Source organism: Danio rerio, chromosome 7, assembly GCF_049306965.1.
Source record: "Danio rerio strain Tuebingen ecotype United States chromosome 7, GRCz12tu, whole genome shotgun sequence".
Lineage (NCBI taxonomy): Eukaryota > Metazoa > Chordata > Actinopteri > Cypriniformes > Danionidae > Danio > Danio rerio.
In genome coordinates this window covers 19462301-19485437 of record NC_133182.1, presented here as the reverse complement: position 1 = coordinate 19485437, position 23137 = coordinate 19462301, and the positions used below count along the sequence as shown (strand labels likewise).

The 23137-nt window shown below is 36.7% G+C and overlaps 2 protein-coding genes across 8 annotated transcripts in view; both read right to left on the bottom strand.

The window, feature by feature from the left end:
- Positions 1–1491: 1491 nt before the first annotated feature.
- Positions 1492–13176, bottom strand: cd68 (CD68 molecule). Its single transcript, XM_002662803.7, has 8 exons — positions 12948–13176; positions 10997–11041; positions 9951–10124; positions 8634–8986; positions 8424–8543; positions 7827–7896; positions 6867–7040; positions 1492–2335 (listed from the first exon to the last, which is right to left on the bottom strand). The coding sequence occupies exons 2-8, from the start codon at positions 11001–11003 to the stop codon at positions 2196–2198; spliced, it is 1038 nt and encodes a 345-aa protein (XP_002662849.2). The 5' UTR covers positions 11004–11041; positions 12948–13176; the 3' UTR covers positions 1492–2195.
- Positions 13177–14422: 1246 nt separating this feature from the next.
- The window catches only part of si:ch211-212k18.6, a 53993-nt gene continuing 45278 nt past the window's right edge, over positions 14423–23137 (bottom strand). For 5 of the 7 annotated variants that reach the window (XM_073908254.1, XM_073908258.1, XM_073908255.1 and 2 more), the window contains 5 exons: positions 21877–22031; positions 19220–19426; positions 18582–18676; positions 17314–17438; positions 14423–17185 (listed from right to left, as the gene is read on the bottom strand). In XM_073908254.1, coding sequence (XP_073764355.1) covers positions 16926–17185; positions 17314–17438; positions 18582–18676; positions 19220–19426; positions 21877–22031 — 842 coding nt within the window. In that variant the 3' untranslated portion in view covers positions 14423–16925. The remainder of the gene's footprint in view (positions 17186–17313; positions 17439–18581; positions 18677–19219; positions 19427–21876; positions 22032–23137) is intronic. The other 2 variants (XR_012383225.1, XR_012383226.1) reach the window with 1 other exon arrangement.

Sequence of the window (23137 nt, the reverse complement as noted above, 5' to 3'; positions counted from 1 at the left end):
TGTAGACTGGTTGGGCATACTCCCATGAACCCTCGAGCACCCTGGTGAGGGTGTAGAGCTGGTTCAGTGTACCACGGCCCGAACGAAAACCGCATTGTTCCTCCTGGATTCTAGGTTCAACCTTCGGCTGGATCCTCCTCTCCAGTACCCTGGCATAGACTTTCCCCGAGAGGCTGAGGAGTGTGATCCCCCAATAGTTGGAGCACACCCTCCGGTCTCCCTTCCTAAAAATGGGAACCACCACCCCAGTTGCCCAGTCCAGAGGTACTGTCCCAGACCTCCATGCGATGTTGTAAAGACGTGTCAGCCATGACAGCCCCACAACATCCAGAGACCTATGATACACAGGGTTACTCCATTTAAGTTGAGGTAATAAAGAATTTAACTCCTTACCTTCAACACTGAGTTCAAAACTCTTTTTCAACTCTCTTTCAACTTTGAGTTATTACACTCATTTCATTTGATAAAGTTGGCTGTTGGGTTTTACAGTGTACTTGCCTAAGACGCACCCCTTCCAAATAATTGCTTTATCTAGGTATATTTAAATTTATTATTAGGCTGGTGTCACTTACAGTAGTTCTCTTCTGCCTTCAGATGCGCTGCTGAGCTTTCTCAGTCTCATCGTAGTAAATCCTACTTTCTAAGTATTTTGAATGTGCGACTGCTTTATTTAAATAAAAGAATGTCCAAGACTAAGCTAGTAAGTTTGTATACTGTATACTAGCAGTAGGCACAGGCCGGAATAAGATTCTGATTTTATGATAACCCCCCAGCCGCGTTGAACGCAATATATTTTATTTTAAGAAACATTTAAAATATTATGGACTAGTAGATTTTGATGTATAGGTTTGTTTTCTGGTGAAGGTACTGTGGCTCTAAGAAAAACCTAAATAAAATAGTTGTGAAAAACATGTTAGAAAAAGTATACATATATCATAGGAACTGTATAACAGACAACGTTGGCGTTTTATAATCTTGACTACCAAACCGCTGTAAACCTTGAAACTGGTTGTCATCCCATGCCTAAATAGCAGTGGAATTTACCGCGATGCAACTGGGCGCCATCTGTAATTTTGCCTAGGGTGCCAAATAGGTTACGATCGGGCCTGATAGTGCAGTCTAAAAATAAATATGCATGTTTGAAAATATGCCATTTTTTCATTTACAAAAATAAGAACCACCATGTTAGATCAAATAAATAGCAGCACAAAAATTATCTCACAAAATCTTGAGAATTTATCAAATATGTTAAGAAACAGACATCGCCCAGACGTGAACTAAACTAAAACTTGTTCAGAAATGTCATAAGCTGCTCTATTTACATATCCTGAAAGTTAGTTTTTGGAACTGAAAGCTGAGGTTACCCACTTGCATATCCTTAAAATTACCCTACTATGTCGCACAACCTTCTGGAATATCCCCGGTTATTGGTTTCCATGAGGATCCATTATGATTATGTTAATAAATGCAACAAATAAATCAGTCATTAAATTCTCTCAACAAATTATTTATTATTCATAACCAAAAATCAAACATTATTCCCTTTATTCAGTGCATAAATGCAGATTCTGATCACAATTCAGTATAGTAAAGACACTCGCTTTGAAAGCAGAAATATAATAATTCACATCAGAATGAAACTGCTTTTAAAAATCGGATATATTATTAATTACAAAACACGATGTGTAAGCATCAACAAATACAAGAAGCTGAATTCCCTTTATGCATCTTTTTATGTTTTAAAGCCCTTTTGGAAAGCTCAGATTAACATTGGTTATCACAAATAAAACGCATTTGATTTGTGTCAGGAACAAAAGAGTACCTATAGATAGAGAGCACTTACATTTAAGATGGAGCCACAATAAATTATGCACATCCTTCTGTCAGCATAAGGTTAGGTTCTTGAAAAAGGGGGATTATTTTATAAAGATATGCTAAATAAGCCATATACTGAGCCATTTATCTAGTTTTATCGATATTCTTTTAGTGGTAACTGTGATGTGGCCCCATCAGCTTGTATTAGGATGTGCCATATAGTCTCTGCATAGTAAACAATGTTCGGACATATCCAAGGCCATCCATGTTCATCCGTACACATAAGTAACATTCACTTACGACATGCATAACAGTATTAAAATTCCCGTAAACCGGAATTGCTGGTTTTTACATGAACAACAACAACAAACTTTAGGCCTCTATAGTGACTGGTAGCCATCAGTCCGCCGTTTCCTGCTGATAAGATAAGCGATGACTACAATGACGATGAGGATGATGAGGATTATGCCCACGGCGATGGGAACGCGGTAGTCAGGTTGATCAGCCTTGCACACATCAGCTGTTGTAAAAACAAGGAGAACAAGATGTCATTGTAAGAAAAGAAAACATCTATAATACAATATAAAACGACTTTTCAAATCAACTAGATTAAAATGTACACCAACTATTGTTCTAAATGTTTACAAAAAACTGTAACGACTGAGGATCATATACTACAAGTGTATTAAAAATGATTGCAATTAAAATGTATAGATTGTACTACCTGTTAGCTTACATCGATTTCATCTAAAATTAAGTGCGATAAAGGAAGCGAGGTTACAAGCACAAACTAAAGGTAGTTCACCCAAAAATGAAAATTTGGTCATTATCACGTCTTGTTCCAAATCTGTTTGACTTTTTTTTTTTTTTTTATGTTGAACACATTAATATATTCTGAAGAAACCATAGTGTTTGGTTTTCCTACTATGGATGTCGATGGTTACAGGTTTTCAGCTTTCTGACCAGGATGTCTTCTACAAAAGGGTGCTTAAATAGTGAGTTAATATTCATTTTTGTGTCAAATATCCTTTCAAGTCCAAGTTATAATTTTTACAACTGTATATGCATTTATGCCACCTTTAAGCAACAATAAACAGTCGGTGTAAAGACATCTAAAGCCCCGCTCAGATCACATGATTTTTGTTGTCGGTTACGAAAGTAAAATACTGACTTGTCGCGAGTAACAAATGTGCCAGACTACTCGTTCCTTCATGATCAGTCATCCCGTGATGTTTACAAACAGCGTTATTTCCCAGAGCAGTTACAAGTTTTGCTAAAACAATATTTCTTATCTCAATTTCAATTGTTTTTAATCTCAATAAACACTGATGCTTACAGACAATTAGCAACATTATTTAAGGGCATTCCTATTCATGACATGAATAGGATCAAACTTAGGATTCCTTTTTAATATAAAAATATTTTCTTTGAAATTCTTTGAAATTCTTTGAAGTTTTGTGAAATTTTTGTTGGTCAGTTATCAATGAACAAGAATAATGAATAACATTTGAGGTGATGAGCTTCAAAACAAATCCGCTATATGCAACCAAGACACAAATTGCCGTGAGATTGTGTTGGTTTGTTAAATAAAATCATTATCTAGCCTAAATAAAATTAAAGTGAAATATTCAGTTTCAGAGAAGCCTTTATTAAATCATTTTCACTATTAATGACAAATTTGAATAAGCAGGAAATGCTTCTGCAATGTATTCGCAGCACTAAACATGTTTCCAGATTATTTCGGAAGAACAAACTCTGTTGGAAGGATGAGAGAACTCAGAAACTCGTGAGAATGGAGATATCTGCATATTTGTGTCAGTCTGTCAGATAAAATTGCTTAAAACACCTTAATATTTTAGAAGAGGTAGTTAAAGTTTGCAAAACCAATGATTGATCTTATCCACCCGTCACCCACCCCTAAGTAAATATGCAGCCTATTTTTTGATTACCTGACCAGCGCATTAACGGCGGCACCCTCGGATATAACCAAATAATTATGTGCACCTATTGCACAGTGTCACCCACGTGACTGAACTCGTTGTGAGAACGAGAAAAAATAAAACATGCTAGACTTTCTGCGATGGTGTCGTGAGGCATCGCAGGCATGGTATCAGTTGTCGTGAACTATGTCACATTACACGAGAAGAAATTATTTAATCTTGTGTCACGACACTCATTTGTTGTTTATGAATCCCCATGACACCCTGCATCAAGAAGATCGTGCCGAAATCGTGACAAATTCATGTGATCTGACCAGGGATTAAATGTTCTTTTAGATGCACCTCTGTTCTACTTCTGCAGTGTAAATTTGACCCTAGACTTTCAAATCAATCCGAAGAAGTAAATGCAAAATATGCACCTCTTGCTAGGAGACAAATGACAACTGTAAACAATATATTTTCTAAAGTCCATTCAACACATCAGATGTCTGGTCTTATCCAACTAGTGGTTTTGACAACTACTGTTGATTCATCTAGTGGTGTGTTTCTCAAGATGGTTCAATGATTAAATGGCCATTCACACTAAGGGCAATAACTATAAATATACTATTATATTATATATACCATTATATACTTTTTTTGTGTAGACACAAGCATTCGTTAATAATAATGATCTGTTTCTTTTTAGTTTATACTATTTTGCAATTCCCTTTTATAACCAGCAGATGTGCACGTTTCAGTGTGCTACGTTTCTTGTGCATCTGACCAGTGAATCCAGCTTGTGTAATTTAATCAAAGCAACTGCAATCTAGTGGAAGTAAAACAACTCTTATTTTTCCGCAGCATTTTCAAAGGAGCAACACAAAGACGATGAAACTATACTGGATACACGAGGTACTTTTATTTTTATACTTCAATTTGCTTAACTGGTTTGCATAGCTTCCATCATTCCCTCCCCTAATACAACCAACTGTTTTCAAGATGGTTATCATCTTTCAATAATGTTTAAAAAGATGGCTAAACATTAAGCAGTAAGCTTCTCCACACTATCATCTGTAGCTTTAAATTATGGCAGCCCTTTATAATTCAATGGATTTTGACTGGCAGTCTACATTTTTTTGTTTATTAGCAAGGAAAAAAAACGTTTTAAAAGTAGTTCCAATGAAATCATTTCTCTAGATCTTTATCGATGACATAGCTGTCATTTGAACTTTTCTGTTTATTAGAATAATGTCTTCAGAGTTGTCATGCTTGGATGGCCCTTAAAGGGATAGTTCACTCAAAAATAAAAATTGACTTACTATTTACTCTCCCTCAAGTGGTTCTAAACCTTTAGTAGTTTCTTTATTGTGTTGAACACAAAAGAAGATGATTTAAGGAAAGCTGAAAACCACTGACTTCCATAGTCAAAACAAATACTATTGAAGTCAATGGTTACAGATTTCCAGCTTTCCTAAACATGACTTTTGTGTTCAACAAAAGAAGAAAATAGTAAAGGGCGAGTCATTTTTGGGTGAACTATCCCTGTAGGTATTTCCAGAAAGCCTCATTAAAATGAACATTTCATAAACCTCATTGCAAACTTGTGGATGAAACTACCACTTGTGGTAGAATATAAGCAAGCTTGCATACAGTACAATCTATACATTTAATTCCACATATGCACAGCGTTCATCTTACATCATTTAGTTTGTTAAACCATTTAAAAAGCACAATTAAAGCAAAAAAAATTTGGGTAAATGAAGTCCCTTATTGCCATGTCTGCTATTTACAGCAGTAATCAGTCATTATTTTAAACTACATCTTTTGAATTAACAGAAGTTCTAGTAACAGAGAAAAAACAATGTGGTTTGAACAACAGATACGAAACCATTCGGGAAACATTGGTGAGAAGCATGCATTGTTGTTGAAGAAACACACCCTTGACTATCAATCTGAGCAAAGGTTGTGTAGTTTATTCCAGCCTTAAATATCAAGAAGACTAGAAAGAGATGCACACCAAAAATATAACAATTCAGAAATGACTATTACTTTTCTGTTGTGTTAAAGGAAACATTTTAACTGATAGTTGTGTCAGATAATAAAAAAAATCTAGCAATTTTTTTTAAAAGTAGCAGATATTTTTAAATAAAAAACTAAAGATGCAAAGAACAAGATCCATATTAGTTAATAATTAATTATAGCAGGTGGCCTTTGAACTTATTAGCAGTTGGACTTTTTCTTTGCGCCAGTTGTTCAGAGTCATCTGGCTGGTCTAACCAGCTTCTTTGCATTGGCACATTTGCAAAAATAATATTTTTTGTAAACAAGTTAAAAAAGGTATGTAGGACATAAGATATGCGTAGGCCCACACGGAATCTGCACACACAGAAATCAGCAGATTTTTAGCCCACCATGGAGTCTATTTATTTACTTGTGTAAATGCGTGTAAATGTATATTTATTCAGTTTTTTTATTAACTTCAGTAATAATATTGACTAATATAAAAGTGTTCATTTGTTTACAATACAGTTTATAAAGTAATATTTTCTGTCTTTTAGTAGATATCCTATGACAGACTTGCTTTGTTTACCAAATAAGTGGATCTAGATAAATTTGCATTGTAAACATTCAATAAAAGTTAAAAAGGTATTACTTTTTATTTCATATATTAAGTTTTTAGTTACGATACACCCAAAATCATTCTGCATAAATCTGCAGATTTGTACAAAATTCTCAGCAGAAATAGCAAAAAAAATGTCAGCCGATTCTGTCTGGCCCTAGTTATGCAGTACTTAAAATAGTAGCGTCTATTTATACTTTGTTACGTAGCTTTGTAACAAAGTAGAGTTTAAGGTTGATTTATTACAAAGACGGGGGTGATTTAAAGGGGTACTTTACCCAAAAAACCTTTGAGTTTCTTTCTTCTGTTGATCAAAAAGAAGATATTTTAGAGAATATTGTAAACTGGTAGTTATTGACTTCCATTGTAAAAAAAAAAAAATATTAATAATGGAAGTCAATGGCTATCAGTTTAGAACATTCTTTAAAAAAAATCTACTTATTTGATCAACAGAGGATAAAAACAGCAACCGACACTTAAAACACGATGACAGAATTCTCATCACTTACGTGTCCCGAATTCGTTGTTTTTGAAGTTGAAGGCTTGAATTTTGTTGTGGGTCAAGTCTAGACTTAGACCGTTCCCCATGTACACCGTCTGAGAGCTGCAGGAGTAATAATGACCAGGAACAGAAGCAAACAGCTGCAAAGAGTCATTCTTCCCAGAGTAGTTTTTTGACCCAACTTTGAGAAAAATAAAAACAATTTTTTCATTACACAATTGTGCGTGATAAAACTACAAGGTCAGGTCTCTTCTTGTTTTTGCTCTGCACATTAATGGATTGGCTCTTCAGTGTTTGGACTCTCAGCAGTGAAAATTAAACCACACTGAACGAAACTGAATTTTAACTCTGAAAACTGGACTGACACTGTTTCAATTTACGATAATCTAATATGTTAGGCTGCTTTGATGCAATCTCCATTGAAAAAGTGCTATAGAAATAAAGATGAATTGAACTGAATTCTTAATCCCACATATGATTGAGATAAGGCTTATATGCAAGGCATAATTATATATAGTCAAAACAACTCTACTTCCTCAGATGAAACATGGAAACATATGGATGCATACGTTAATATACTAGTCTTTAGGCAACGTCTGATTTTTTTTTGTGTTTTTCATACTGCCAAAGATTTACTGTAACCAAAACAACTCTTAATACTTCCTCGTACTTAAATGGCGGCATGTGACATTTAATGTTGTCAAACTGGTTGATCTTCAAAGTCTCGTGTTTGTTTGCCATTTATGTCACATTTGATTCAATTCTTGAACAACCGATTTTAAAATTAAATAATATCAAACTGTTTAAAGAAACAATTACTATTGGTCTATTTTTATCTTTAAATACTTAAATGCAAATATTGTACAACTATACAGATACTAATGTGAAAGTACAAGGAATAAATTTATGACGCTTGTTTTTGGTAATTTACATTATGGTACTATGGTACATATGTAAAGGAGGTTACCTTTAGTATTGAAAGCATAGGTCAAGTCAACTTCCACAAGCTGCACATAGATCTTTTGTGCTGTATCATCCTGAAAAATTAAAGACAGAAATTCATTAGAATGTTAGCCAAAAAACAAGCAAATCGAAACCCTGTCATGCATTTCAAAACCGTAACAGTTTTCCAAATAACTGTTTGAACAAATTTGCCAATTCATACACTTGCTATACTACATTAAAACTAACCTCAATCTGGTAAACAACAACATCAGGCTGAACTTGACCTTAATGACTAACAAACATTATCAGCATAACTGCAGCTTACTGATATTATGCAGGTCACCGTATCTCAGCCTGGTGCCTCCCCTGTGAATTTACTGCTTTATTTGTTATTAAGAGGGCACTCCGATTTCAATAATAGTCTTTTAGTCTTTTATACTTCCTCCTAAAGTGGCCTAAAGTTCTGTTTTTTTTGGACCACACAAACTCAGGTTGCACCCACACACAACAGTTGAATATCACTAGTGTGATTATAAGAAACTACAACCATAAACAAACTTCTAGATAAAAAAAATAAATGTCACCACATCATTGATGAACATTCAGAGAAAATACTTACATTTACAAATTTTAAGATAACTGAACCTTCACCGAATAAAAGATTGATATTAGCTGTCTTTTCCGAACATCCTCCACTGGAAGTAGTTTTGCTTGGCTGTACAATGAATGTGTCGTTAACCTAGAGAGGGCAAGAGAAATGTTTCAAAAGAGTGGATAATATAGGTTTAGACATAAGTGAATCGCATTTGGATGCAGAGAAATCTTTTACCTCGCTGGTGTTCACACGGATCCCAATTGCAAAGTCAGCCAGAATACATAATTTTCCATCTTGACTAGAATTATATTTCCCCACTGTCAAGTTGGCAGGTGGTGTTGGAGCTGGGATTGGAGTGGTTGTGTTCGGGGCATGGGTGGTTGTGTTCGGGGCATGGGTGGTTGTGTTCGGGGCATGGGTGGTTGTGTTCGGGGCATGGGTGGTTGTGTTCGGGGCATGGGTGGTTGTGTTCGGGGCATGGGTGGTTGTGGTTGTAGTCGGGGGAGGGGCGGTTGTGGTTGTGGTTGGGTCAGGTTTGCTTGTAGGACCTCCTTGCAATGTTGAACTGTACTGACCTGAAGTCAGAGCTGAGGAGAAAGATTCAGACAAAAATAAAAATCAATTGTATCCTCAATCACAGAAATTATTCCAAAACATTTACCTTAATAAAAAAATAACTAAGCTACATTTCTAGTGAGAAATAAAGAATAATAGTGTATAGCACTGAGCCTCTATGAATAGTGCACTTGTTGGTTCTATTTACATACATTCACTTCCTCAAGAGCGCGCGCGCTGTCACAAGAACGCACACGTCAAAATTTCCCAACAGGGAAATGTGCTAATTCACTTCAGACGGTTTCACGTGATGTTTGATCAATAGTTTGGACGTACAATAGAAATGCAAGTGCTGGTAACTGACGCTAACTTTAGGGACAGCTTCGCATGTCAACTTGCTTACCACATGGTACACTTGTGAACTTCACTCTACATTCGTTTTAAATGCAAAAACAAACGACATCAGCTGCACTTCAACATCATTTCTAATTTCTTTCAACAGTTCTAACATTTGATAGTCTGAAGCGCGGTGAAGACTTGATCTCAGTGTTTTTCCACAGCGTTGAATTTAATTTAAGCGTGGAAATCGAAACCAGTTTAGGTGCCAAAAAGCGTCACATATCAAGTCTGTTGCTGTCATACTTGCTTTAACAAGTTATCTCGAAAAATACATTAAAAAAAAGTAAATCACTTATTACACATATTAATAATGAAATGATAAGTTAACGTTACAGCTGTATCCTGCACCACCGCCACTTCCTTGATTAAACCAGTTCGTTTTGTTGTAAAGTGAACATAGATAGATAGTCATTTATATACTTAACACAGCTCCTTAATATTTCAGTATAACAAAATACACGATTAAAATGGCGTTTACCAAATGGTGGACACAAGGTAAGCGCACTATTTAATATTCCCACCTAGCAAAAAGTCGTCGAAAAGACGTCTCGTGCTGAGCGGGTTCCCTTTCAAAAGCGAGTAAATAATCTACTTTACCTGCTGCAGCAATGCAAATGGCGATCATTAATAATCCGTGCTTCATTTTCGTCTGTTTTTCGATGCACCTGACACAGAAACTTCGCTGGATTGTCAGCTGTAAAGCGGCGTCAGTAGCCTGTGTGGTGTTGAAAGTCTGTCGCACACTGCACTTATTCGCCTGAAACGAAACCACTGATAAAGCAAAGGAAGTCTGGTCTTAGTGTTTGTCCAATCACAGTTGTAGTTGGACTTTCAGCAGCGTCCCAGAAATTCAATACAGTGCTCAGCTTGCTATAAAGTGAATGAAAACTAATATTGTTGTCTGTAGTTTAGCTTGTAAGATCTGTTATTGTGAGATTTATTGTGCATTCGTCTTTAAATCAGATAACTAGCTACTTCATGACCAGTTCTCAGTTATTTTGTTCAATAAAACGTTTTAAAATGATTTAAATCTACATAAAATCACATATAATCATTGGTAATATAAGGTTAAATAGCCTATGATTTAATTCACATTAATTTGGTTGCTAAAAAGGGGACACATTCTTATCATCCCTTTCAGAAAGAAGTTCAAGTATTGTACTTTAAAACTAAATCAGGGGTGCCAATCTCTGCCCTGAAGGGTTGCTTTTCTGACAACTTAGTCTAACAACAAGTGCATATGATATAATAGCCACAAGTGCACTTGATTTAATGAACTTGTTAAGTTGGTGGCCTCCTTATTGGTCATTGCAGATTATGACTGACATATTTTTATGGTGTCAATAATAGATAGTAATATTAAGGTGCCATTATAAGTCTAGGACAACCTCAGTGCCAGTGCAAACAAATTGGGTCACTTCCTTATCTCACACCTTGACTCCTAACCAGACTTTACAATGAATAAAGAGTTAATAAAACAGTTAAATACAAATGAGAAACAATCTTTTTATTTTTAATTTGCAATAATAAAGCTTATACAGCAGTTCAAATCTCCCTAAACACCGAGCTAAGCAGGAAGCTGTTGTGATTTTGCTGTTAATCATGTGACAAATGCAGGAAGTGAAAAACTGACTCAGGCTCACCATGCATGACAGTAACTGGAGAATCAGTCTGAGTCTCATTAAGCACTGCAATGTCAAAGAATGCACACATGCATTTACATCATTATCTGTTAATATATCAAACTGTAGGAAAATACAGTGAATTTCTATCAAATGATAGTGGTTTTATCATAACCTCTACATCTCATGACTTCTGGAATAAGGCGGGGAAGTTCTGGTAAGTTTTGTAGTATGAGGAAAAACAAGCACAAGAAATGCTGATTGAAATACGATGCATTCCTAGTCTTAGGCAGAAGTCACATGTCTACCTCTTGTGCATTTTTGATAAACACACAAGCAAAATTTCCTCTGAAATCTTTAGAAACAATAAAAAGCGAAAGTTCAAGATCATTAAAGTCCCATATTTACATCTATAAACTGTAAAACTGGGTAAGTTCAGACTAATCAAAGCATTTGTGGATGCAAAACATTTGAGTAAATGACTCCTCTTTTTAAGTTAGTATAACTTAATATTTTTTGTAGGCTACCTACCACAACATGTTTGTGATAGGTGTCTCTCAATAACACTTGCTCTCATTAACTCATAGCCCTCTTTGTCAAAGTGTTGGTTATAATTTGAACGAAATATCATATACAATAATTTGTGCAATTTGTTTGCATAAACAAAAGCTTTGCAAAGGTTCAATTGAACTCATGCACCAAAGAAACAGACCTTTTTGAGTTATTAGGATCTTAAAGTTTAAGATGTGTACTCATAGAGTCTGCTGTTGCAATGAACTGCCACTAACAAACTCACAAACAGTTGATGCCCTAGCTTTAGCGCTGATAAAAAGTTTTATTTATGAATAAATTAAAAGGTTTGGTGACAAAGTTTTAGAGCTGGTCATAGCACCGAGTCTGCTCTATTGAGGGTTTCAAGCGATATTTTGTTTAAGGTTGATTCAGGTAGCCCTGTTGCTCTTCTACTGTTGGATCTTAGGGTGCTTTCACACCTGTGAATCGATTCAGTTGTTCCGAAACAGAGATTACAATTGTTACATTGTTGCTCTTTGCTCTTGGAGCGGTTCGCTTTCACACTGCAAAGTTTCTAATCGGACCAAAAGAGCTTAAACAAGTCACGTGCGAGTAAACTCTCCTCACATTGGTCAGTGTCAGGGTTTATTTTGCAGCGTCCCGCTAAGCTGTCAGGAGAAGTGGTGGTTTGGTGGTGATTGACAGGGTGCGCGCGCGCGATGTGTCTGAGGAGAGATGCGGAGGGGAGGGGTGAGAAGGGTGCGCGACGATGCCTATTTGAGGACCTGTAGGGAGACGCGAGATTACCGGGAGATCATCACTCGTTTGCGGGCATCCGGAGACTCGCGAAACTTCCCACCCCAATCATAATTCTCTCTTCATATAGCCGTATATGCCTATTACATATCCATAAAACACAGTGATACAACCGCGCTCGGATCGGATCGCTTTCTCACTACAATCGAACCGCTCCAGGGTTCGTTTCAATCGAGCCGAGACCACCTCATTCAAGCGATCTCGGAGCGATTACTTTGGCGCGGAACAGAGCGCGATTGCCCTGTTCACATATGCCAATCGAACCGCGCTAACTGGGCAAACGAGATACGTTCCGAAACAAAAGTGTAGGTGTGAAAGCACCCTTAGTGCTGCTTTTGATACAGTGGATCATGACATTCTCACTGATCAGCTTAGAGAACACGCTGGTATTCAGGGTCTAGCCTTGGATTGGTTCTCCTCATATCTGAAGGATAGAACTATCTTAGTCAGTTTGGACAGCTCTTCTTCATCTGTCATTCAATTAGTGTGTGGGGTTCCGCAGGGCTCGATACTGGGTCCTGTTTTGTTTTCCCTTTACTCACTTCCGTTAGGAAAAATGTTTGAAAAGCATGGCATAAATGACCCTCTATATGCTGATGACTCTCAAATCTACTTCCCTATGAAATCTGAGGAATTATCCTACCTTCAGGCTTTGTTTGATTGTTTGACTGATGTGAAGTGTTGGTTAGCAAATAACTTTCTCCAACTGAATGAGGACAAGAGTGAATTCATAGTTTTTGGTCAAAAAGGTTTGGATTTTTATGGCAATCTATCATTGCTGCCTGGAAAAAATACATTCCTCTGTAAAAAAGTATTGGTGTCATCTTTGACTCTGAGCTTCTTCTTCTTCTTGTTTTATGGCGGGTGGTATCAAACTTTAAGGCACTTTACCGCCACCTACTATACTGGAGTGTAAACCAGAAGGATTATGAAACTCATATTATATATTATATTATATATATTAGCCCAGTTTGCCTCAAAAATGAAATTAAATAACTATAGTTCTCTGTTTGACTAAGTATTTGATTTGTTTTTATTGTTTCCTGATGTATTTTCCTGAATATTTCCCTTTCATAATTATATTTCTGACAATGACATAATATATGATCTACCGATTCTTCTACTTGACAATAATCACATAATCCAGTAGGATGCTTCCCAATAATATGTAATGTTTTATTCTGAGCTTAAACTTGATCGGCAAATTAATGCGGTTGTCAAAAATAGTTTTTTCTATTTTAGATATATTGCCAAGCTGAAGTCTGTCCTCTCTTTTAGTGACTTGGAGAAGGTTGTTAATGCTTCATCTCTTCTCGTCTGGATTATTGCAGTGCATTGTATGTGGGTGTGAGCCAGGCCTCTCTCTCACGACTGCAGCTGGTCTAGAACGCAGCTGCCAGGCTCTTAACAGGCACAAAAAATGAGAACACATTACACCTGTACTGGTTTCTCTACACTGGCTGCTAATACAGTTTAGAATTCAGCACAAAGTTCTGTTGTGTGTTTTTATATCCCTCCATGGGCCCCTGAGTATACTTCTGAGCTAATTAATACACCAACCTGTGAGATGTCTTCGCTCTAAGGATCATCTCTATTTGACAGTTCCACGATCACGCTTAAAATGTCGAGGTGATAGAGCTTTCTCGGTAGCAGCTCCAAGACTCTGAAATGATCTTCCACTCTCCTTAAGAACAGCTCCAACTTTTGAGTCTTTTCAGAGGTCACTTAAAACACACCTATTTTCTTTAGCTTTTAATCATGTGATGTGAGTATGCATTTTGGTTTTGTGTATATTTGCATGTTTACTGTGTGTTTTATGTACAGCACTTTGATACCCATTGTGGTTTGTTGGAAGTGCTCTAGAAATAAAATGAGTTGAGGTATTTGGTTGTTCCACATTTCTTTGAGGAAACCAGTCCACCATTATACCTGAAATGTGTATATAATACACATTTTATGACCAGGTTGCCCTCTATTTGCACATTTGAAGTTAAGGACTTGTGTGAGCAGTAGACATAATATGTGTATGGTCTCTCAGAGATACAGCAAGAGTTTGTCAGTTTGATCCATCAGACTGCTTAGCGGATGGTTGCACAGCAGACTCTACGCCTATCCGTCCAATAAACAGTTCACTTTAATACACATGTGGTTTTGTGAACAATTTCTGGTTCACTTAAAAAGCATGTGACCAACCAAAGCTAGAACTTTCCAAGTGTTGAATAGACCCTTAACGGTCCCATTAAATTAAAAGAAAGAATTGTAGATGTTAGTATTGTTAGTTTTTAGGATACCTATAAGCTAATGTGCTCCAAAACTGTGGCTTTACATGATATAAACACGCAAAGCTTGTTGTTTGTCACTTCCACCTAAATTTATCAACGATTTTATTCACGTCACCTTATCCTTCAGTTTCAAATCGTGCCAAAACAGCCAACAGTGTTTTGTTTTATCAATGCTCAATTACTCTTACTAGCAGAAGTGGTGATAAAACAAAATGCTATTGGCTGTTTTTAAATAAGAGGAGGAGCTACTTTATATCCCTCCCTCCCTTCATGTTTCAAATGCACTTCACAGGGCCTTTAATTTTACTGTTCATATTCTGCAGTGTTGGGTAGTAGCTAGCTACAAGTAACTTAGCTACTAGCTTAGCTACATTTTTCAGTAGCTTGACATTAGCTCAGTAGCTCTTATGATACAGTCAACTTTTTCCAGTAGCTAGCCCCTTTTCCAGCAAGTAGCAGAGTAGTTTGACAACAGCTCTACTTTTCATTTTGTGAACCTGCAATGGTCTGAAGCAGCACAGCATTGTCTTACAAGTTCACATAAGTTTTCTAATAGTTGGTTTTTAACATGAAATAAGAATGTTCTTGGCGAAATGTGTAATATGCCACTTTTTTCTTTACAAAATGCTACCGTGCACTTAATCAAAGACATTTATTCTATTATTCCAATGCTTATGAAGTACACTTTTGTACTTTGACTCTGGACAGTCTGACAAATGTTTAAAACTTGAGTGTAAAGCATTAAGTTTTAACAATATAATTGTATCATAGATACTGTTTTAAGTATAAAATATTTTACTTAAAAGTAATGTTTATACATATTATGGATGCTCCGGTCAGGATTTCATGGTGAGGTCAAGAGGTCATGGTGATTGGCCAATACAGAGTACCCATTCTGATGCTTTAATCTTTTTAATGCATAAAGCACATGTCCCCTCCAAGTAAGTGGAAATCTCTCCTTACCTAAGAGAATAAATCAGGATGTTCCATAAAATCCCTTAAAAATGTCTTTTATAACTGTTTTGCGTGGACATGTCATGGTCAGAAGCAGCTTTATTACCAGATAAAATAGTCAAAAACACAGAACTTACAGTTTTTATACACTGTAAAACCCAACAGTGAACTTTATCAAATGAAATGAGTGTAGTTACTCAAAATTGACTGAAAGTTCTACTCATTTGAAAATAGGTTTGAACTCAGTGTTTAACTCATTAATTAAATTCCTCATAACTTCAACTTAAATGGAGTAAGTTCACAGTACATGTAACATGGTTTGTAGCAATCGGTTGCCTTAACTTATTGGGTTTTACAGTACTCAGTTGGTTTGAGTTCTCTTTATTTATGGGGTTTTACTGTGCTCACATTGCTACGTTTACTCAAATGGATTAAGTTCACAGTACTCATTTGGATTAGTTTTTTAACTTAACCGGTTTGTTGCAATCAGTGTCTTCAAATGGTTTCACCTTAACTTTTTGGGTTTTACAGTGTACATGTAAAAAGGCCTAAATGCATGCAAGGCCATTCCAATATTTTGCTCTCCAACTAGCACGTCTGTGACAGCAGCTCCTATGCTCTAGACAGCCTTAGAGCAACTCGATCACTCAATGGGAGAGACAGGGATGTGTACTCGAGATGTCTCTATTGTGCTATTTTTCTAACCTAACAAATTTAAAGCTTAATAAATCACAGTGACACTCACAATCTGTTCTTTTGCTAATTTACTCTCATCTCCATGATTTCCAGGTTGTTTTATCTAATATATAACACCTGCGACCGGTTCATGAGATCGGCCAGATTGGCGAGTTCTGATCGAATCATAAAATGTGATTATCGGCCGATACCGATCTTCAGCCAATCTATCAGAGTATTCCTAATACATATTTTTGTTAAACACATCTTTGCAAATGAAGCAGCTTCAATTTAACCAGCTACATTTACATTTAGTCATTTAGCAGTTGCTTTTGTCCAAAGCTATTTAGGAGACATTCAGCGATTTAACAAGAAAAGGCAATACACCCAAAAAGTGCTGTACAAAGAAACTAGTTTGTGCTCAGAGAACTTAGTGCTAGTGTTTCTACAGGTGGTTTGTCAAGCCTACTCGCCTGTGTGAAGTACACTTTATAAATGCATAGTGTTTGTGTCGCTTAATGTGTCAATGAGGGGAATGTTTTCTACAGGTGGTTTGTTAAGCCCACCTACAGCTACTTTTAGGAATTAACTAGTAGTGTAGCTAGCAACTTTTTTCGAAGTGACAGTAGCTTAGCTAGCTTTCATGATGAGCTGCTTGTAGCTTATCAAGCTACAATTTCAGCTTCCTCAACACTGAACTTCTGTTCCAGTCAGGACTGATTTGCTAGTTCATGTTCCTCATCTTCACTACTGCTGGATTCCCCAAACAGGTCTTTTCCACAAGCAGTGCTGGATTTAGTGTGTGCGTTTTGTTGGCTGACCAGCATGGTGATGAGAGTTGACATGTCACTAAAGCCTAAAAGCAACGTGCCATTGCTTGGTCCAAGTAGAGAGATGCTCTGGATCTTAGAGTCAGGTGTGAAGACTGACAGCAACGTCCCATTGTCCAGGTCCCACATGCTCACTGCGCCTGTTCAAAACATTGAAATCTGCATTCAGTAAGGCATTCCTTCAAATGTTGCATGTTATTTTTGACCTGGATTGCACTGATAGCATCTAGAGCAAGATGACACAAGTATGAACAAAGGTCTTTTGTACCTGATAACAAAATGGCTCTGGATTGTCCTTCAGTGATAAAGAGCTGGCTGGACCAGTTAAGATTTAAACTCCCGTAACCAGAGATGTTTTTATGCTTCCTCCGGAATGGATCCCATACTTTCAGCCTGAGTTTTTAGCACACGGGAAAAAAAACAATTTTAAGAGTGATTCGTGCATTACTAGTTGTCGTATATTCTTTTTTTTTTTGTTGTTGGAATAATTAAGATTTTATTTATTTATTTATTTATTAAATTAAAAAATCTCAGGTTCTTCAATACAATAAAAATAGTTATAGTAATGTAAAATATTATTAGTGTTCAAAACAATTTTGGATTTTATTGCATTTAAAAATGAATTTACAGCATTATTACTCCAGTTTTCAGTCTTGCATGATCATTCAGAAATCTTTTTAATAGGCTGATTTTGGTGCTCAAGAAATATTTTGTCTTAATACAGTTGTAGTAATTGTAATTCCCAATTTTTGACAAGTAAAATAATAAATAAGTAGAAAGTGTCAATAAATGCAGTTAAATGTTAAGAAACAATAAATTCAACATTTGAAACATCTTATGAATTATTATTAGCATCAATCATAATTTAATACAACAACAACTGACATTTTACAATCATTTTTGAAGGATTATGTGACAATAGATTGGAGTAATGGAGTAATTGGCATTGAAGTATTAAATTACATTTTCATTCATTCATTTTCCTTAGGCTTGGCCCCTTTATTCATCAGGGGTCGCCACAGCGGAATGAACCACTAACTTTTCCAGCATATGTTTTACGCAGCGGATGCCGTTTCAGCTGCAACCCAGTATTAGGAAACATCCATACACACTCATTCACACACATACACTACGGCCAATTTAGCTTATTCAATTCACCTATAGCGCATACCTTTGGACTGTGGGGGAAACCGGAGCACCTGGAGGAATCCCACATGAACACAGGGAGAACATGCAAACTCCACACAGAAATGCCAACTAGCTCAGCTGGGACTTGAACCAGAGACCTTGTTGCTTTGAGGCAACAGTGCTACCCCTTGGGCCCCTTTGCCTCCCTGATATACATTTTGAATTCATTAAACTAGAACATGTATAATAACATTTCACCATATTACTTTATTTATATTAATTATAGACTTGATCAACATGAGAAACTTCTTTCAAAAACATTTTACAAATCTAAATTATTCCCAACATTCGATGGCAGTTTAAATTATTTAAAAATCTCTAAAGATGTACAATATTGTTGCCACATACTTGTTGAATCCTGCAATCCCGAACACCACTCTGCAGGCATCGTCACTTACAGCAATGCAACAGATTCCAGGTTCATTTTTCAATCTCTTCCGCACCTGCCCGATCCAAAGAATATTCCACTTACACACTACGCAGAGAAGAAGATGCATTTCACCTTAGAGCAATGGTCTCAAACTCAATTCCTGGAGGGCTCTGCATAGTTTACCTCCAACCACCTCCAACTCACACCTGCTTAATAGTTTCTAGTAGTCTGGAACAGCTTGATTAGTTGGATCAGCTGTGTTTGATTGGAGTTGCAGCAAAACTGTGCATAGCTGCGGCCTTCCAGGAATTGAGTTTGAGACCTATATCTTAGAGCAAGTGTAACCCTGCTCCTGGAGATCTACCTTCCTGCTGAGTTCAGCTCCAACCCTGATCAAACACACCTAAACCAGTTAATCGAGACCTGAACAGCACTGGATAATTACAGGCAGGTGTGTTTAATATGGGTTGCAACTGAAATCTGCAGGATGGTAGATCTCCAGAAACAGGGTTGGTCACCCCTGCCTTTGAGCTTAGTTAGCAATGTGCCCATTTTGTTTGTATTTAAAACTACATGACTCGTTATTGAACAGATCAGCCTGTGATGATTGGCGTACCATGCCCCGTTGTGTGTCCCAGAGGGTGAGGAATGGAGCATGCTGGGCCTCACTGTAGTTGGAAACCACCAAGTGCTCTCCATTATGAGTGATTGCAGCAGTACGGAGGCTCAGAAGGGACCATCGGTCCTCAAGTGTGTGCAGATGCTCCTCAGAAATCACACTGAAGACATTAAGATGATGGGCAAAGTATGAACATACGACCACCTGAAGTGATACACAAAGAAAACATCAATTCAAAAATGATCTTTACATCCGTAACAAACTTGATTGCTTTGCTGTTTTCTCCTCTTTGTTTAGTGTGTAAGATCAGTTTCCTATAAAAGATTTTTATTTCACTTAAGAGAATGGCTCTAGGCCTACCTTAGAGTAAATGCATCCATCCTTTTTAATCAACCCAGGCTCATTACGGATATGTACCCTGGTCTACATTTCTGGGCACAGCGAAATACATAACTGGTCTGCTCACAGCTTTTATTTTTGTAAACCCACCGGAGGCAGCTGTGTATGCTTTTTGGTGATCTCAACTTTCTCTAATGTGTCCTCTTCTCGTATAAATCCACCAGAGGGCGCAATATACACTTTAGTTGACCAGGCCAGCTTGCTGTCGACTGACTGACTGACCCACCCACCCCCTCAAACGATGTCGTTGCAGTCAACTCCACTCTGTGTCCCAAGTCCATGTGCATACTATGAGCTACTAGGCAAACTGGTAACACTGGAAAATCCGTCTGTACAAAGGTAAGTGGTCTTCTGGTAGTGCTTATAGTAACAGAAGCAATCGACAACGTCATACTGCCATAGCGTTTATTTTAAAGACAAAATGCAGCCATACATACCTCTGGCTACATAATTTGCACTCTCCAAAAATGTAGACAGGGGTACGTATCCACAATGAGCCTGTGTTGTTTTTAATTTTTCTCCAAATGTCTATGTAACATTTTGACATATTATCTGTATGTCTTTGGAAAACAAAAAGATGAAGCTTACTAAATTAGCATGATGTTGCCAAGTCATTTGAGAAAGAGTTAAGATAAAAAAACTGAACGTTTGAGTTTAGTTTTAATTTCCCTGCTTGATCATTTTAACATTGACTCATATGGTAAAACTCATGCTATTAATAACTGTTTACAGTTGCTTTATAAGTCTTTAAAGCTAAATACCGGCTACTATGGTAAAGATGCATTTCTTACACAAGATTGAGGTTTTTGGCCAAGCAGAGCACTATAGTTTTTTCAGAAGGAGGGGCTTGCGGAAACTTGAACTGGATCAGAGTGTTTCAGACAGGCTGAGAATAGAGGTGTTGCAACAAGTTGAAGTCCGCATGAACTGAAAGCTGTGACAGTTTTTTTTTTTTTTTTTTTGCATTGTGACTCAGTTTCTAGAGAAACAGAATATTAAATGACAAAACAGTGGGCGTGGCTTGTTTTTTTTCTACTGCGAGCTGATTGGATGTAGTAAAGTTGGCATTGCAACCGGTCTTTTTTTGCAACCGGTATGCGTAATTGAACCAGTGTGACGTAGGCTGGTAATTCCCCTATTGGGCGTGGTTAACATTTAACCACGCTCCTCCAACGGCCCGTTTTTACAGTGCTATGACAACAAACAGAAATGGCGAGGAGTTTGTTTATGTTAGGTTCTAATAACGCTTCTAAAATCTTTTTCCCCATATTTCCCAACTTTACTACATCCAATCAGCTCACAGTAAAAAAAACAAAAAAAAAAACAAGCCACACCCACTGATTTCTCATTTAATAGTCACTATGCAAAAAAATACAAAAAAGCTGTCGCAGCTTCCGGTTCATGCATTTTTGTTATCATGTGGACAGAGATTTTTTTTAAAGAAAGCGAGGAAAACTGTTTATAAAAATACCTGTGTATGTGTGGATATGGTCTTAGAGCATGTTCATTGTTAGCGACTAGGGATGCTCCGATCAGGATTTTTGCAGCTGATACTGAGTGCCGATTCCTTGTCATGTGATCGGCCTATACAGAGTACCAATTCTGATGCTTCAATCTTTATAATGCATAAAAGTTTATTTTCCCTATAATATATACTTACGTTTTTTTTTCTCCTTATCTAAGAGAATAAATTAAGGATGCAGCATATAATCCCTTAAAAATGGATATTATAACTATTTTGTGTGGACATGTCATAATGGTCAGGAGTTTTACAGAAAATAATAGATAAAACAGAGTAAAAAAATCAGTAAGCAATGATTAACAATGCAATTTAGAAACATTTCAAAAGATGGAAGAAGAATTCAACATGTCTTGTTGAAGAAAAAGTTTGGAGAGCATAATTGATGCATAAGAAGATAACCAATCTAATGCTTAGAATATCAGGCTTGGAGTGTCTCTCAATCTGTTCTCTATTCACTCACTCTCGTCACCTCTTCCTCTGCTTGCAAACTCCATAAATAAAAACCTGTGATCGGTTCATGAGTTCAGCCAGATTGGCAAGTGCCAATTGAGTCATGGAATGTGATTATCGACCGAAACCGATCTCCGGCTGATCGATTGAAGCATCACTATTGATCAGATAAAACATAAAATATTGGCCAAATAACTAATTGATTATTTCTGCCATGAGAGTGTTATTTGTTAATGCTGGAACATTTAGTGTATTTGTCAACTGACAGTATTGATCAATGTACCTGCTCATCTCCACTGAGAAGATACTGGTCTATAGAGTTGAACTTCTCTCTTTCGAAGCGCTTCTGTTCATCTTTCTTTCTCTTCGCCTCACGCTCTTGTCGAATCCTTTTTGCATTCTGGGTTTCGGTGCGCCTGTCCCATGGCATCACTAGACCTGAGCAACAAGTAAAAGTAATAGTAGAAATACAATCAAATGTGTCTGCTTAAAATGCCAAAAAGAAAAAGCGCAGTATTTGTACACGGCAATTTACTAGTTTGTAATACAGCTATGGAAAACACTTAGACACCAGTTGAAAATTTAATTTATCTCTGGATTCATTATTAATAGTTCTGTTTTCAAGTAAAATATAATTATAGCTTTATTGTGACTACTGATGACATTTCTTCTTGATTCAAAATAAAAATGTAATTCAACTTTAACAAGAAAGCAGCAATTGAAGCCTAAAAAGAAACAGCCCAGTTTATTTCTTTTTCTTTTCATTTATTTATTTTTTCTCCATTTTTCTTGAATTTATTTCTCTTTTCAATTTCCTTTACCTCATATACTGCATTTCAAGAGTTCCCACTTAGATATGCTTGGCACTTACAGCAGGTTTGGCATGCTGTCCCGGGAGAGAACCCTGAGCTCGGAGATATTTGAGCCCAGGGCTCCCGCCCGGTCTAGAAGCATATCAGGAGAACCGAGATCAGGTAGGTCTCGATCGCTCCCCCTTTAGTAGGGGAGAAAAAGGAGGAGATGGGGTGGAAGGGGGGATTCTTCCAAAATGAAGATGGGGAGAAAGTGATCCATTTATACTAAGCTAGGATCATTCTGATTGGATTATTACTGATTACGGATGAGTGGCCAGCGGTGCACAATCATATCACGTGCTCCTCTCGAAATTAGTTTATGAAACTTCACATGTTGTTAAAAACTGCTGTAAAAAAAAGCGTATACACATAAAAGATAGTATCAGAATTTTTGTGCCAATGTAAAGAATGAAATATAGGAATAACATAATATAGCAAACATGAATTTCAAAACTAGAATAAAAAAAAACAAGAATAATATTTGGTTTATTCTTTAAACTACTGACATTTCTTCCATATTTAAATTATATTTATTTATTTATTTATTTATTTATTTATTATATTTTACACTTCTCAAGGAATACTTTTAGCCACATACTTAGGCCTGTCAGGGTAAAGAATTTTTGTTGTGCAAAATATTGTCACAGAAATTGTTGTGATAAGTCATATTTTTGTCATTTGAGATCATCA